The sequence below is a fragment of the Daphnia pulex genome, chromosome 9 (genome assembly GCF_021134715.1).
Source record: "Daphnia pulex isolate KAP4 chromosome 9, ASM2113471v1".
Taxonomy (NCBI): Eukaryota; Metazoa; Arthropoda; class Branchiopoda; order Diplostraca; family Daphniidae; genus Daphnia; species Daphnia pulex.
In genome coordinates this window covers 1,497,777-1,513,761 of record NC_060025.1, presented here as the reverse complement: position 1 = coordinate 1,513,761, position 15,985 = coordinate 1,497,777, and the positions used below count along the sequence as shown (strand labels likewise).

Sequence of the window (15,985 nt, the reverse complement as noted above, 5' to 3'; positions counted from 1 at the left end):
TGCACGGTACGTTTTACGTAATGATCTCCGTGACCTTCGAGCGTCAGGGACATGCAAACTGGCTTTTCCTTCTGCAGGTTGACGTTGTTGGGGATGGGCCTGCAACAACAAATATCAAAATAAATACCAAATAGTTATGGATTAAAACTCACTTTATACCAATTGCCAAAATACTCGTTATGTTAAACGATGTCTTCGACGATACGTTTGCAGTTGACATATCGGTGGGCTTTCGATTCAAATCTGAAAGAGTTTGCAATAGGATACAGGAATGGCCAACCCATAAAATTCTTTAAAAAGTCAACAAAACAAATGCACACAAGAAAACTAAACTTCAATCTAAATTGTTCTCCTTACTTTATGAAGTAATAAAAAGTAGCAAAAAGGTTTGACCTTAAATCCAAGAAACAAATGCTTCTTTTAAGTGCAACAGTCTTTTAAGAATGAATTACTGATTGATTGGGCTTCAGTGACCGAAAGAAAGAATGATGCCATTATAAAGTAGAAGAGAATCATAGTAAGAACTCGGTACAGTATAAAACTGTCAAGAATTTATAGAAAAATATAATTGGGAATCCAACGCTTTCAATGTGGACGAAACCCAGACAGTCGAAAAAAAATAGATATTTGGGCTTCATCAACACCGAAAGCGGCAAATAACATGCGAAGAGAACTTATTATTTCGAGAAAATTCTGACGCTAAATAAGTAGATGCATTCGTACGTCGCAAACAAATCCGGAAGTCAACTCAGAGTTTATTCAAACGTGCACCCTAGATCAACTTCCAGATTTGTTTGGTAAACAATTCTTTTTGTTTATAATTACTCTAACTCCTGTAACTTGAAACCAAAGAAAGCTTTGTACATCTTGATTGCAATACATTGACGGCAGAGGCAAGACAAAATCATTGAAATACCTTGTGACTTGTGTTAACATGGCTTTGCCGCCTGTAATGCATAAAAGTAAAATAATATTCACTTCTGCAATCTGTAAATCAATAACATGATGTATGAAGAATGTCTTGTCCAAGTTGTTAACAAAAAATAGTACCGACACAAACTGCAAAGTTACGAGTAAGTAATAGACAAGAACTTTAAACAAAGGCACTATCCACAGTAACTTACAGTTTTACCAGGCTAAGTTTATTAATAACCTTGGTAATACAATAGTATTACTGCAATAGTACAATAGTATTACAGCAGTATCTCAAAGGATATTTCATTTAAAATGTAATAACACCTACATTTAACAGATGACTGCTGGCAATTTCAGTCACATGTCGTTAACCCACAACTCAATTGGTTCTACAGCTTTTAATTAAAATAGACCTTAATCATCACTCAACACAATCCTTGAATAAAAGCATAATAAAATACAATAAAAAAGTCAGGACATACCCCAGGTTATTTTGTGCATACTCATTGATGCAAGAAAAATCCACGAGACGCCACGGCGACAGCCGACAGCGGCCATAGCCTGGAAGCCTACTGAACAAAAGAAAAGAACAAAGATTCAGAGAAAGGCAAGGAAGCATGGAAGGAAATAAGACATGGCTATGTTGCCATTTACGCATCTAAAATTATATACATTTATCAGAAATAGAAATTCTTCTAAAAAAATTAAGGGTCGGTTCGGTAAGAATTCAATATTGATGCTATCGGCAATAAAATAAATTCTGTCAAATTCGTTTACTTTACCAGAGTGATAGATGCTCAGATGGTATGTGTTTTTTAAGTTAACGGCAAGGCTCCAAGGCTTAACAAGAACGGATTCCTTCTTTTTGAACAATCTCAATTAGGGTAGTGTCACTAATTCTGGACACTTTTGTGGCTATGTCATATTTGCGTGCTTGAGATAGGCCAAACGTCTTCCTTAAGTTGGACAACCGTCAAAAATCTTGGACAGTTTGTAAAAATTCTGGACAACCACCAGCGCCATCTATGAGCAGAAACCACAACTTAATAAAACGGGTCTTCTTTGAATGATTCGACTGTGATTGTGATAAAATAAACGCATAAAGTGGCACCATAATAATAACGTTTTCATCAATTCAGTTTTAATTTATACCTCTCTCAGAGTGATCTAAGACCATTTTCATAGTCTATGCTGAAAATATTGGTCAGCATTATGGTTTAAAGTTACCCTTACCATGGAAAATTTTCGATTCACATAGCTAAAGTGGTTAAAGGCTTTCCTGAAGAGTTAAGGTTAACCAAGAGTTCCCAGGTTCGAATCCAAAATTGAATAAAAATATTTTTTCATGAAATTCATTTGAAAATCGCCTCAGGCTGTCCAGAATTTATAACACGCTAGAGATGGCATGGAAATTTATTATTTTGGGAACTTTCATCATTCTTCAAACTATTTCAATATTTGCTTTGTCTAGAAATTACCCATGTAGCTAAAGTGGTTGAGGGCCTGCCTGAGAAGTTGTGGTTAAACTAAAGTTCCTAGGTTCGAATCCAGGATTCAGCAAAAACATTTTTTCATGAAATTCATTTGAAAATCGCCTTAGGCTGTCCAGAATTTATAACACGCTAGAGATGGCTTGGTAATTTTTTCCTTTTTTATCTTTGATCATTCTTCAAATTATTACAACATTTGTCATTCTTTATAACGTGTCATGTAGCTAGAATGGTTAAGTGCTGTCCTGCCAGTAACTTGATTTTATCATCAGTATTTAGGTTCGAATCCAGATTCCGTCAAAACTCTTTTTCATGAAATAAATTTGGAAATCGCCCCAGGCTGTCCAGAATTTATAACACGCTAGAGATGGCTTAGAAAATTATTATTTTTAAAACTTTCATAATTTTTCAAACCATATTAACATCTTTTTCTCTCAATAACAGCCGCTATAGCTCTGTTGGTAGAGTGCATATTTTCCAACGGTCGTCACTATCGGCGCCGTTGTTCAAATCCTACTTCAATTGAAATCAATTTCATGAAAGTAATTTTGAATTCTGGGCGTTCTCCGCTTCATAATATATTTCATGAAAAATATTTGTCGGAATGGGATTTGAACCATGGCCTTAATCGTAATCACAATCAGGAAGTAAGCACTTTCCCGACATAGCTATATAGGTTATCGGAAAATGAAATCGATGTTAATCTGATTTTTAAAATAGTAGAAGTTTTTAAAATAATAAAATTCTAAGCCATCTCTAGCGTGTTATAAATTCTGGACAGCCCTAGGCAATGCCCAAATACTTTATAAAAAGAAAATTCTTGGAGCAAACAGGATTTGAACCTGTGCCCCGAGAAAAGGCCGATCAACAGGTGGACGCTATACCGATACGGCTACGAATGATAATCTACTGCAGAATAGATGTCTATATATTTTGGTTAATGATCTAAGCTTAAAAAAGAATATATTTCCACGCTATCCCTAGCGTGTTATAAATTCTGGACACCCTTAGGCAATTTCCAAATTATTTTCATGAAAAAATTTTTGTTGAGATTTGGATTTGAACCTTGAGACACCCAAAATCCAAAGTATTACCAAAGAAAGCACCTTACCACACAACCGTGGAAGCTTGCTAATTCATGAAATTGTTTAAATCCAATCGCAAAATAAAGCAATTATTTTTTTTTATTATAGTCTATTTTATTGAATGTATAGATAAGACACGAATGAGATCAGTATAAACATAATTGCTTTCAGATGTCAAGAAGCTGAAATTAAAAAGAACGAAGAAATGTGGCGTACACCTCAACTAGCGACACCCTGTGGCTTCTACAGTTGTCCAGATTTAGAAAGGGGGGTGTCCAGCTTTTGTGTAATGGGATTTATCGCCAGCAAGCTTCTACTTAGATTTCTTCCATGAATTTGCAGTTTTGGCGCAGTTTGAAGTACTGAAATGTGAAGAATGAACAAAATTCTTTCGTTTGAGCCCTAAAACAGCAAGAAATGTCATCTAGAAATGTTATTCCAGCTTGATTTATGAGGCCAAGAAACTTCATATTTTCTAAGTTCTTTTCAGAAATTTTATTTTAATAATTTCCTGAGATTTCAGGCATTTAGAGTAAATATTTTGCAAACCCAGATAGAATGGCAAAAATTCTTCATAATGGTATAGTTTTCGCGATATTTGCTCATCATATAGGACTTTTAAACCAAAATTTCTTCGGTTGTCCAAAATTTGTAGCGTTCAGGCCTGTCCAGATTTTGAGACATTACCCTAGTATAAAATTTCAAATGTAACTTTAAAAAAATGTTAATAGCTACAGAATGAAAATTTACATTTAACCGTAAAAAAAAATTATTCAATAAATAATTTTACCTCTTTGAATTTAGATGAATTACTTTCAGTGGAGGTTTAGATTTTTTCTCCTTTACCGATAACTGAATAAAAGAGAGAAACGACTTTATTTCTATTTTCTAATACCAATTCAAAAGAGATGTCACCTTAGTCCCTGTGCCTAACATATGATTAAAACATTGCTTGATGAATCATTAAAACTCCTCATCGCTTGCAATATTTTACCTGTTTTTTGGGTCTTTTAACTAAATTCGACGATGGCAAACACTTGTCGTCATCCTCAACCTCAACCGCGTGGGAAGCCTGAACAAAGGCCAACTCCATTTGTTTCGGATAAGCCAAATCGAAATCAGAACAAACGTCCGGGCGAGAATGAGTATTCCAGAACCTAGTATGATACAGATTAGTTGAAGGAGTTTAAATTCAGTTTCTTTACAACAGGAATATCAAATAGAATTTTGGAACTGACCCAAAATATTAAGGCTAACTTATCTCTGGGTTGAGTATATGTCTGTTAAGAGTTTAAGACTGTTACTTAACAGTTAACACTGTATTTACTCCATTTCCCAACAGTAAACTAACTTGCTGTGGGTATTAAGTATAACAGCTGTCATTCTGTCCAAGAACCATCATCATTTGGTCGTAGAAAGTTTAAACTACATAGCTTCATAGCACTTCTAACCTTCATAGAAAGTCTAAACTCGGGAAATAATATGTGGTATGAGCAATACAAGGTTTACCCCCCTCTGAAGTCGTTATTTCTCATTTTTCACCATTGTTCTGTACCTTTAATTCAAAGGAAATTTCTTTAGTGTTTAAAATACAACACATATCTTCAGATATCTTACCGGAAATCAGATATTCATTTTGTTTTATCTTCCCACACCAAATGGCTTTTCGAAGCACTTCACACACAATTCTATTCCAAAGAATGAGAGATCATTAAAAATGAATTTTTTCAGTGATGTGGAATTATTGTGACATCTCAAGTAAAATCGTATAATTTAACAAAGAAACACTTACTTTACGAGAAACGCAGCTCAAAAAATGAACATGAACACGTGCTCAACAAAACATACCAAGCAGACGACGCTACAACGGTCTACAGAGACATCTACCTGTCACATGTGCACTTTTTAAATCTTGGTGGCAAAATCAAAACATCTTCTTTGTTGTAGACGAGTCAATTTGTCTCCACTCGCTACGTGTTGCTAAAAATTTAAATTATACCGACTGCAGACAGAATACTAATTTGCGCAACATTCTCTTCCACGATAATTCTAAAGGCACCCAGATCTGACTCCCAGCCAACCAGAGGAGGCACCAATATTGGTGATCAGAAGTGAAAGGTGAAAAAAGAGGAGCCCTTCTTCCTATATATTGAGCCTAAAATAGGTATTCGCCTGATTTAGCTGGTGATCTAAAGTCAAACTAGAATAAATATTATCTACAGATTAAGAAAAGCCCTTATTCGGAGTTTGGTTAATGGATTTTTTTTTACCTGAACCTGTTCTGAGACCCCGAGAGTGTTAAACTATCTTTGTTGGAGAGACGATCTTCTACAGATGGTTATAAGGCGACTAAGGAAGCGATTGAAATTGAATGACATTGTACGACGTGTTTCCATGTCTCAGTTGTCATTCAGTCATCAAGAATTGTCTGATGTGTTTGTGTTTCCAGGTTCGTAAGATGACTGGAAGACTGTCGTAATGGTCCTTTGTCTAAACAACCCTGGCCCGTAATACGAACTGATTGGCAGGATTCGTTTATAACGAACGCTGTACCCCTCTTATAGGCAGCTAGGAGCCTATACGATTATCGGTACCTGTAGGCGGCCTAACCGATAAGACGGCCAAACCATCTTTTTACATAAGTCGTTACTATTACCTACCCCCGCGTGTAACAAATTTAATTGAGGAACCTATTTGGGACAGGAAGTAAGATATTTAGTTGGTGCATGTTAGTTTCTTAAAAGACTAACGACGTTACGGCAGTTTGCGTGGTATAAAGCGAAGTCTTTTAGTCTATATCTCATGAGAGAATCACATATAGCACCATCGAATTATTTTGACACGTGATCAGACACTGCGTTAGTCCCAAGCTTCCCACTATTTTCCAAAAAAGGGCTCCGGAAATTGGATAACGTTTATAAATTTTTCAAATACTTTAACATAAACAAAAGTCCTTACCTCCTGCTAATAATAATTACAAGGACACAAAAATGCAATGGATATAATGCATGCGATCACGCGAGCAAAGAGATGTTTTCCAAAAATAGAAAGGAACGAATAATAAAAAGAAAAACCATGCTTGATTAGAAACAGTATCATCACACGTATTATGAGGCAAACAACTTCACAGAATCACGTACGGTACGATCCAATGCCGACAGTAAACATTTAAATATAGTTACGAATAAGCTTCCATTATTAAGCTTGTTCAAACTGCGACAAAGATTTATTGTCACTCAGCAAGCTGTACTACAACACTGAATAATAATCTATTGTGTGATACTACTTATACATACTGCATATTAATGGAAATTTGATGCTAGCCCTGTTGATGCTTCGCCCTTTAGGAAATAATTACGGATAAAGCTACTGCGATTTGTGTTAAAGTGCCAAGAGGATTAGTCAAACAGCAGAAAAGATATGGGAATACTTGAATGCGGCGTGCACAAATTTCAAATAGGTACTGATAATAGGGAAAGATCTTACTTTGCACTTGTACATGTGAGTCAGTGACCTTTAAAACGACCCCCGTGGAACTTCAATGAATAATGAGAAGAGGAAATGGTAAAGAAAATAGTTGATTCTGAAACCAAATTTCAGAAGAAATTTGGATGTGTAAGTCACCTCAATTTCCAGGGTATGTAAACCGTGTGACTCACCAACATTCATATTAATTAAATAGACTTGTTCTCTTAGGGGCAATACAGTTTCTTCCTTTCGTTTGACAAATGAAGAGAAAAAGTGTTGATTTCAAAAGTTTACTATCTTCATGATTCTACGGAGGACTCTGCTACATGAAACTCCCCAGCAAGTTAGGCGCCAGCTAAATTTGTCGACTTCTAGCTCCTATAGCGATAAAACGACAATACGTGTCAGTCACGGCCGTCTGCTGCAGACATCAAAAGATGATCAAGTTCGGGATGAATCTCGTTGTCTTGGAAACCCGGCATTCCCCGCTGTAATTGGAAATGAAGAAAACAAACGTGAGTAAGCACTACGCACTTCACGCACGCAATAACACAGCAATTCGCGCCGCTACAAAAAAAAAACTGTTTCATTGTCATAGTTGAATTGAAGTTCATTTTCAACCGATGCAACTTGACGCGCACATCAGACAGCGCATGCCCTTAACAGGACAACGAAGATAGCTTCACAGACCCGTACCGGGGGATGCGGTGGATTTTACTAGCTGCTAGCAGCAAGCAGTGGGCAATCGCGAAAAAGCGGAACGATTGCGGAGAACCGGCATCAGTAACAAACTCGTGTCCAACCCTAGGAGATCGCGTGCTGAATAGCTCTGCATCGCCTGAAACACAATTAAAAAGAAACAGCATCGTTAAAGGTTAGTATTACAATAATTGTTAGAATAACCGACAAGATCCAATAGTTTTTAATTGCGCGTTAATTGGTATTGTAATTATTTTAATTTTTTTAATTTGAAATAAAAATACGCTCTAGTATATTTGTTCAAAATATGCTTTACCGCATTCGTGAATCTAACTGGATTTCGTATGCAACATCATAAACTAAAATGGAAAGAAATTTTGTTACACGTAACTGACGTAAGCCTCTTCATTTGTGTAAAGGTTCCATGGTAGGAGTGCCGTGCGTAGGCTTTACACAATAGTGATGGATTCGAATGGAGGCTTCGTTCATTCGTGTCGCTCAGAGAGCGTTCAGCTATTACCAGACCTTTTGGGAATGTCACTATTATTACGTGTGGGTTATGGCAGGGATGAATAGCTGTTGCGACCTTAGCATCATCAATCCATCCATAAAAAATCTCTTTTCCGGTGTACTCCTTATCCTTATATGACGCCAGTCTGGTAATCCATCATAGTCTGTTAAACGAGAAATTTCAGGATATCAATATCGGATAATACATTCCTCGAATTCCGCCCTCTTATTGTGCGCAAAGTTTATCCAACCGGATTTAAAGATCGTAGAGCAAGTAGAGCACGCCCTTTCAAATCTAATTTGGTCGTCCTGTGAACTCGCATAGTCGGCACATAGTCTTACTTTTTCTACACAATTACAAACAAGAGACATAATAATGATCAATAACTACATGCTACAATGTAGCTAAGAGGAATGAAGACGTCAGAGATGGAAAAATAAGAAAGTACATTATTGCTTTAAAATGGATAATAATTCGATACTTACTTCCTCTTGTTAATGCTCTATTATGCATGGAATAATGCTGTATGATGCGGGGAAGACGGCTAATGCACTGGCTAGAGTGTCTTCGATAAATATTGTCTGAGTATGTGTGTCGTGTGTAATTCTCTGAAAAATAAGTTTGTCGTATAAATAGTTAACATAATTCTATCCTGTCAAGCGCTTTATCAAACTAGTACGGCTTAAAGCACAAAGATTATAAAAGAGAGCGTGCGCCATCACGTTAGTAAAACGGCAATGATGATGCGAAGCGGGAATAAAAACGTGAACAAACAGTTTTTTTCGTGTGTTATCCCCTGTCCTAGATAGCGACTCTCAACCACACATCTTATAGTGCCAGATCAGAGTTGAAAAGAAAGGGATAGAAAGTAAAGAGTTTTAAAGTATTAAACGCCAAGGGTGTGTTTAAAAATATAGTTTCAAACTAAGAGGATGTTATACATGTTAAGCCCTGGTTTTTCTCGTCTAACTGTTGGTATGGAAAAACTGACCTTTTTACCACTTCAATAAATACGAAAAGGCGATTTGGTGATGCTAAGGACCAAGTTTCGGTTGAAAGCTATTGAGATCCAAACTAAGTATCCCACAGCAACTGTTGCTGATACTACAGTACATTCGTATGGAAATAATGTTATACCTGTTTGAAACGGAAATATTTTTCCGCATCTGATCATCCCTATAAAAAGATTGTCATATTGTACCCGGAATTGTTACTGTACACGAATAGACCAAAAATAGGACAAAATGGGATATAGTTATGGACGTTATAGACTCAACAAGTTGGCACAACCAACGAAGAAGGCTGTAAATATCCCATTTGTAAGCTACAATGGAGTTCATCATCAATCCACCGAGGGATGAACCTACGAAAATGTTTTCCTTCCGCTCTTTCTCCCATCGATCGGTTTTCTATTACGCAAAAGGCCGGAGTGAATCACAGCACCAACAATGAAATTGACAGACACAAGCAGGAAAAGAAAACTGGGGCAGCCATACCGACAAAAAACTTGTTTAAAAATCTTATTTCCCATTAATTGGCTGTACAAAAGCTTGGGGGGAGTTCGTAAATAAAAACACGAATGTATTATGCGTTTTGAAACCCTGCAAACTTTAATTGGCTCACAAGGGATAACCGACGATTGCGAGTGGCTTACATCTAATTTCCCGGTGATACAATAGTTTTTTAAAAAGCAATCGGAATAGTATAAAAGTATGTGATACAGTCTAAGTCAATTTCACTTTAGATAAGGCCTACGGCTGCATCTCTACCCACATGAAAATAATCGATACTCTAGTAGCTCACACATCCGAAAACACTAGGCCCAGGCCTTCTTCAAGTTACTTATCGGATCTCTGGCACTACTTCATATTTCAAGCCGATACAGTATTTAAACTACCCTATACTGCCTTTATTCGCCTCATGATCATTCCGGTGTCGTAAACTTCTCACGTTCAAAACTTTTACTTCATTTCAATATTGACATGTTGAAATCTTTTAATTCAAGCGAAAGATTTGATGGGGATGAATAAAATAAAAGCCATCAAGTATTTGTCTGACATTAAATTTGTATCAGGAATACAATGCATGGCACACAACCAATCTGCTTGAAAATAAAATATTGACAACCCGGCTATTTTTTGCCATCCTCATTCAATAGAAAAAGTAATATAGCAATTTATAAATGTCTTACACGTAACAAGAGATTTCTTATCGGTGCCGAGCACAGTTCAAGCTTGACATTCAAATTTTAATGTTATATCTACCAAGGAAACGATTTCACGCTTTACGGGTTGAACTTTACTAGAGCTAGCCATTAAATTTAAAATGTACACACAACTTCCGCTTCCTTTATAACGCAAAGAATAAAGAAGAGCGTCGGCCGTGATCAACGCAGAGCGTACGCAATTGCCGCACGACCAACCGGCACGAGAAAAGACGATAAATGTGACATCGCCCACGTTTCTCCGCTCCAGTAAATATTACATAACCCAATCGACCTTTCGAGGAGGAAACGATTCAACGATTACTACGCAGTTTCGACGGCTCACGCTGATGCAAATAATTCAGCACAGGTCTAAATCTAGAATACGTATTCTTTTAAGGAAGGAAACGCCTTTTTTTACCTGTTTGGCGCAGCGGACGAACATCGACCGGATGAATTTCAGCAGCGACGACGTAATTAATGGTGCTGACGACGTGGATATAGCGATGGAGATCGATTGTAACGATTCACTGGTGCTCTCGACTTTTAATGAGGATCCGTTCTGGACCAAAGAACAGTTGCTGCTCTTGAAGCATTTCCCTCGAAACGCTTTCCTAATTATGGGATTGATTGTCTCCACTATTGGCATATTTGGACTAGCTGCTAATGGAACAGTCCTCTTCATTTTCTCCAGGTATAATAGATTCCTGATAAATTGAAATGACAGTTAACTCTCACCTCATCAAACACATAACATGGATTTGCTTTTACCTTTCATTTTACAGGTTCAAACGACTCCGATCGCCACCGGCCAATACGTTCATCATAAATTTGGCGTTCAGCGACATGTCGGCATCGATACTTCACTCGATGGCCGCCTATTCGAATTTCAACGGCCGCTGGGCGTTCGGTCGTCTGGGCTGTAAACTCTACGCTATGGGAATCACTTGTTTCGGACTGGTCTCCATTTTAACGTTCAGCGCCATCGCCTGCGAACGATGTCTCGTCATCGGACTGGTGGATAGCCGCTGGAGAGTAAGTCGATTGCAGGCCAAAAAAGCTTGCGGCTTCATTTGGTTGCACTGCGCCATTCTGGTGAGTTTGCCACTGTTCGGATGGTCGTCCTACGTGCCGGAAGGACTGCTGACGACCTGTTCATGGGATTACAAGACAAGGACAATGTCTAACCGGGCGTATTATGTTCTCCTCCTTTCCGCTGGCTTCTTTCTTCCCGTCTTACTCATCTTCGTCAGCTACGGTCGAATTTTGTTCTCGCTCGTGTCCCAAGCTCGTCAGTCGATCTGCACCAACTCACAGAACAACGTCTTGCTCAAATTACGGCGACAGACGGAGATCAGGACGGCCAAAATTGTTGTGTCGCTCATCTTCGTTTATTTGGCGGCTTGGACTCCGTACGCTATAGTGACGCTCATCGGACAATTTGGACCGGAAGATTTAGAGATGTCATGGGTGTTCACTGCTATTCCGGCCTATTTCGCCAAAACGGCCGTCGTCATCGATCCGCTGGTTTTTGGATTTTCTCATCGACATTTCCGCAACTCGCTCAAAAATTACATTTTAAATTTGTGCACCTTACGCAACGTAGAAATCGGTTCCGACATCCGGTCGAATAACTACAGTAGCGGTATACCGAAATGCAGCAGCAAAAGTTGGCCGGGCGGATTGCCAACCAGTTACCAGTCGCGCGGAATGACCATCTATCCGACAAACGCTTGTTGCGCTCTGCGCATCTGCGAGCCTCGCACTTGCACTCGATTTTCTTCTGCGCAAAGCATCACCCCTTCTAACGTCGGCCAGACTAATGGGAAACGCCGCAATGGCCGGATGCTGAGGACCTTCCGCGAGTTGTCTCTCAACGACGTGAATGAAACGAGTTTCTCGACGAATAAAATGGCGGCAGTAACAGGCAGATCTATTGTTGACACGGTTGGATCGAGTCGGGGGTCTCGGCTACGAGCGCATTCCTATTCCAATTTCAAGTACAAAGTTCGTAACGCCGAGTTCTACAGCGAGATCATCGTGCCGACTATTTCAGTAGAGACCGTCGACGAAGCTCAGCAACACGTCTGAAAGTGATAAATATTAGAAAGAACAAATTTATTCATTACACATTAAACTATAACTATATTTTTACTTGTCTACGTGTCATGCTTAATTAATTAAGATTTTCAATCTTTAAATCAGACTATCAGTTTTTACAAGTTTACGTAATCTTATTTATTGATGTTTGAAACTAATAAGGGTGCAATGTTGAAGAATGATTTAAAAATACACAAGGTTTTCAACAGCAACTAGAGTCAGTATCAGTCTTAAGAACTAGCTTATTAGAAGACTTAATTATTTCATTTCAAAACACCTTTGTGCTCCACCCATTCATTATATTTTTAACCTCTTAGAAATGTGAAGATATGGCGAGATGCTCAACTCTACCACTCGACTACCCCTCATGTCATAAAATAACGAAGCCGACAATTACATCCTTAAAAGACGAAAAATCAAAAAGAAAAGAATTCACTAGAAAATTCTTGGAAAAGGCAGAAAGCATCTTACAACAAGACACAAGTATTTTGGGAATCCACTTAATTCAAAAAATTTTATCTGAATTAAAATTAAATTAAGGTGGAACAACAGATCGAAGGATGAAAGCAATAAATGGATTTTACCGTAAAGACCTTGCGTACCTGGTATTGTGTTTATCCATTATGTTAAGTAGGACTAAGCGGGTGGATGAGTCGGATAAGGTGTCGCTGGGCAACTTGGGATCAGAGTTGAATTCCCAGGTGAACGCAGTAGCTCCCAAACAAGGACACGCGCCACTACACGAACAGAAGGCATGATCTAAACGAAAAATTTGGCAGTTTCCCTTACTTAGTGCATCTTTTTCCTAGAAAAGCCCATACACTTATTATACAACAAATACTTACGCGGACTTGCTGATAGTACAGCTGAGAATGGACCATCCAGCTGATGAATTCATGCTGGGGGCAATCCTATAGGGCGTCAATTATCTTCAAGTTGAGTTTCCAGAAATGCTTAAGCTTGGAATTATCTGGCCAACAACAGGATCACCTACAATTAAACAATTCTTTAAAAATTTAGTAGCATCATTACATTCATCAGCTATTTACTCATTATTATGGATTCTTGTTTTTCTCCAGCATTCTCGGGATGATATTTTGAAGCTTGCGACAGCGATGATGGAACGTAAGAAATCGAAATTAGTCCCACCGTAAAGGTCACATACTATCGTTACACAAACTAAAAATTAATTAGGAAAAGATCAACATTTAGGAATAAAAACAAAACTGTTTACACATCACACGTTACGCTACAGGGCACGGGCACTCCACAAAATCTGTAAGAAAATAATTAATTTGTCGACAATATACAACTTTAGATAACACTGCTACTTTAAACTGTTAATTCCATCGTGACTTCTTACATAAAGTTGAAAATTACAACTCAATGAGGTCGCTCCGGAGTACAACAAAACGTAATGTTAAGTCAATCAGGTTGAGAAGCTTACATCCCCACTTAAAATCCAAAGCAAGACCCCCGGAATAACCTCTTGTTAATGCAATGCAGGACACTTGATCATAAACGTTACCGACAGACAGGCCGTTATCAACTGACGATTTACTAGAGGTTTTTCCAAAATTACATTATTGCTTACAAACTGAGTCAAATGGTCACATGTCACTGAGTATGACGTATGATAATAAAGCATGATAACAAAACTAAGGCAAAACAAGTAAATTTGATTAGACCTGCATGCTTGCACCTTGCACCACCTTACAAAATGTAAATTGCATGTGTCTTCTAACAATGAGATCATCATTGCACATATCAAATATGAGTTGACAGCATCTTCCATGAGTAGTCTAGCACCGTGTGACATCAAATGGAACCCATTTTCAATTTTGAGTAATTTGAATTCTTAAAAAAATTTTTTGGTGAAGAAAACTTTGGGGAAGAGTTACTGGTGATGGCTATGTGCTATGAGAGATTAAGTATTAAGTCATTAGTTAGAATGTATCATTAGTAGAAAAATGATAAATAATTTTTGGAAGTGATTCAATTGTTTTACTGATTATAAATCGGGTGTGGACAGATTACAAAAAAAAACTCAATAAAAACTGAACGTTAAAAAAAATTAAGGCTTAACACTTCTTCGGCATCTGTCACACATCTTGAGCTGAATTTCGCAGCTTTGGAAAAACATATTTCACGGAATTCCATAAAAGGCCAAAGCCTTAATATCACTGTCGGTAGCCAATCGAATTTCTCGGCAAACAACAAATAATCCGCATGGCAGAAAGTAGCCACTAACCCTATTCATTTAAATATAAAAAAAACATGCATAACTGCCAAAATTCTAGGCAAACAACACATTGACATTAAACAATATAAAAATGTACACTCACCAAATATTCGTTTCGACAGGTAAAAACGTAGCAAAATCCTTGTTGGTTGTGGTATAAACACATTTTAACACGTCTGGTAGGATTTCGTCATTCCATTTCCAATGGCTGAGATTACGAAGTCGAAAATAGTTTTCTATTTGTCGATTTGCACGATTCTCGATCGATTTGACCTCTCCGTCCAACATTCCTGCGAAAACAAGGAATTGAAGGCTTATTGCAATTGCACTTGTCTAATTTGTGCAATCTGATTGAACATATGAATGGGCCGATCAGTACCAACTGTTTCGTATCTTGTCGGCATATTGGGCTTATTAGGAGACATTTCTTTCAGTAAAGGGTAATTGGGTATGATGCTGATTTTGGCAAAGGCATTTTCAATATCGATATCAAACTGATCAGAAGCACTGCGCTGGCAAGATTGAATAGAAGAGTCTTCCATATTTTAAAACTTAAATTGGAAAGAAGATTGAGAAGCAAGAAAATCGGGAAAAAAGGGACCAATACAGCCTCCAACCTCGCCACGTGAACGATTGCAACTGATTTTAGAGCGACGTCTGCTTATATGCCTTTTAGCCTTTTCCGGGGGTAACTTTTTCGTCACCCTTCCTCTAAATCAAAATCTCGAACGTCATTGGTCAGAGTCGGCCATGATGGATTTTCAGGAAGGGTTGAGAAAGAAGTTTCGGCAACCCTTTATGCAAGGCATTTCCGCAGTAATAAATACTCAAATTTAGCGAAATGATTTATTGCACAATTGTTACAAACTACATTTTCTCACTTTTCTTTACATTTAAAAAAGTGCAGCAGTAGTCTAGGCTTCAAGCCCCAAGCAAATAATGGAACCACATCTTCAAAAAATGTAAGAAAAAAGTCTCAGCTAGCTAGAGGTGATGACGATGATGCAGCAATAAATTTGGGACGATGCCCCTTTTAAAAGAGAAAAAATCTTGTATCTTAAATTCAGCTCTGAATATTTCTCCCCTTTTCTAGATTTTATAGACTCGGCACACAAAATTCAAGCGCTGACATTTTCATTTCACTTAAATAGTGAGCCCACTTTGAGTAAACGTGGTGGGGGGAAATTTATGAAAATCCCAAAAAGGTTGGTACAACTTATTACACGTCACTCATTTCAATGCCTTTAAACCTGCCGTGCGATAGGATGATGG

At 37.8% G+C, this 15,985-nt stretch overlaps 2 protein-coding genes and 4 long non-coding RNA genes across 6 annotated transcripts; 1 reads left to right on the top strand and 5 right to left on the bottom strand.

Moving 5' to 3' along the window:
* Window positions 1-48: 48 nt before the first annotated feature.
* LOC124202234 lies at window positions 49-4,345 on the bottom strand. The gene is made up of 5 exons (XR_006878016.1): window positions 4,281-4,345; window positions 1,698-1,773; window positions 1,398-1,487; window positions 917-987; window positions 49-839 (listed from the first exon to the last, which is right to left on the bottom strand). It is a non-coding gene; the product is annotated as an uncharacterized LOC124202234 (long non-coding RNA).
* LOC124202235 lies at window positions 3,597-4,189 on the bottom strand. Its single transcript, XR_006878017.1, has 2 exons — window positions 4,040-4,189; window positions 3,597-3,892 (listed from the first exon to the last, which is right to left on the bottom strand). It is a non-coding gene; the product is annotated as an uncharacterized LOC124202235 (long non-coding RNA).
* Window positions 4,346-4,799: 454 nt separating the features above from the next.
* LOC124202232 lies at window positions 4,800-5,483 on the bottom strand. The gene is made up of 3 exons (XR_006878012.1): window positions 5,283-5,483; window positions 5,108-5,178; window positions 4,800-5,045 (listed from the first exon to the last, which is right to left on the bottom strand). It is a non-coding gene; the product is annotated as an uncharacterized LOC124202232 (long non-coding RNA).
* Window positions 5,484-6,697: 1,214 nt separating this feature from the next.
* On the bottom strand, window positions 6,698-8,647 carry LOC124202231. The gene is made up of 2 exons (XR_006878011.1): window positions 8,042-8,647; window positions 6,698-7,796 (listed from the first exon to the last, which is right to left on the bottom strand). It is a non-coding gene; the product is annotated as an uncharacterized LOC124202231 (long non-coding RNA).
* A 2,230-nt stretch (window positions 8,648-10,877) lies between these two features.
* LOC124202887 (rhodopsin-like) lies at window positions 10,878-12,462 on the top strand. The gene is made up of 2 exons (XM_046599386.1): window positions 10,878-11,065; window positions 11,157-12,462. The coding sequence occupies exons 1-2, from the start codon at window positions 10,878-10,880 to the stop codon at window positions 12,460-12,462; spliced, it is 1,494 nt and encodes a 497-aa protein (XP_046455342.1).
* A 1,990-nt stretch (window positions 12,463-14,452) lies between these two features.
* On the bottom strand, window positions 14,453-15,368 carry LOC124202230. Its single transcript, XM_046598530.1, has 3 exons — window positions 15,093-15,368; window positions 14,817-15,003; window positions 14,453-14,723 (listed from the first exon to the last, which is right to left on the bottom strand). Exons 1-3 carry the CDS (start codon window positions 15,253-15,255, stop codon window positions 14,618-14,620), a joined length of 456 nt encoding a protein of 151 aa, XP_046454486.1. The 5' UTR covers window positions 15,256-15,368; the 3' UTR covers window positions 14,453-14,617.
* Window positions 15,369-15,985: the final 617 nt, after the last annotated feature.

Coding starts and splice junctions, on each gene's coding strand:
- LOC124202887 (XM_046599386.1), top strand. CDS start 10,878: ATGGAGATCGATTGTAACGATTCACTGGTGCTCTCGACTTTTAATGAG. Junction 11,066..11,156: donor GTCCTCTTCATTTTCTCCAG/GTATAATAGATT, acceptor TTCATTTTACAG/GTTCAAACGACTCCGATCGC.
- LOC124202230 (XM_046598530.1), bottom strand. CDS start 15,255: ATGGAAGACTCTTCTATTCAATCTTGCCAGCGCAGTGCTTCTGATCAG. Junction 15,004..15,092: donor GACAAGATACGAAACAGTTG/GTACTGATCGGC, acceptor TTGTTTTCGCAG/GAATGTTGGACGGAGAGGTC. Junction 14,724..14,816: donor CCTGTCGAAACGAATATTTG/GTGAGTGTACAT, acceptor TTAAATGAATAG/GGTTAGTGGCTACTTTCTGC.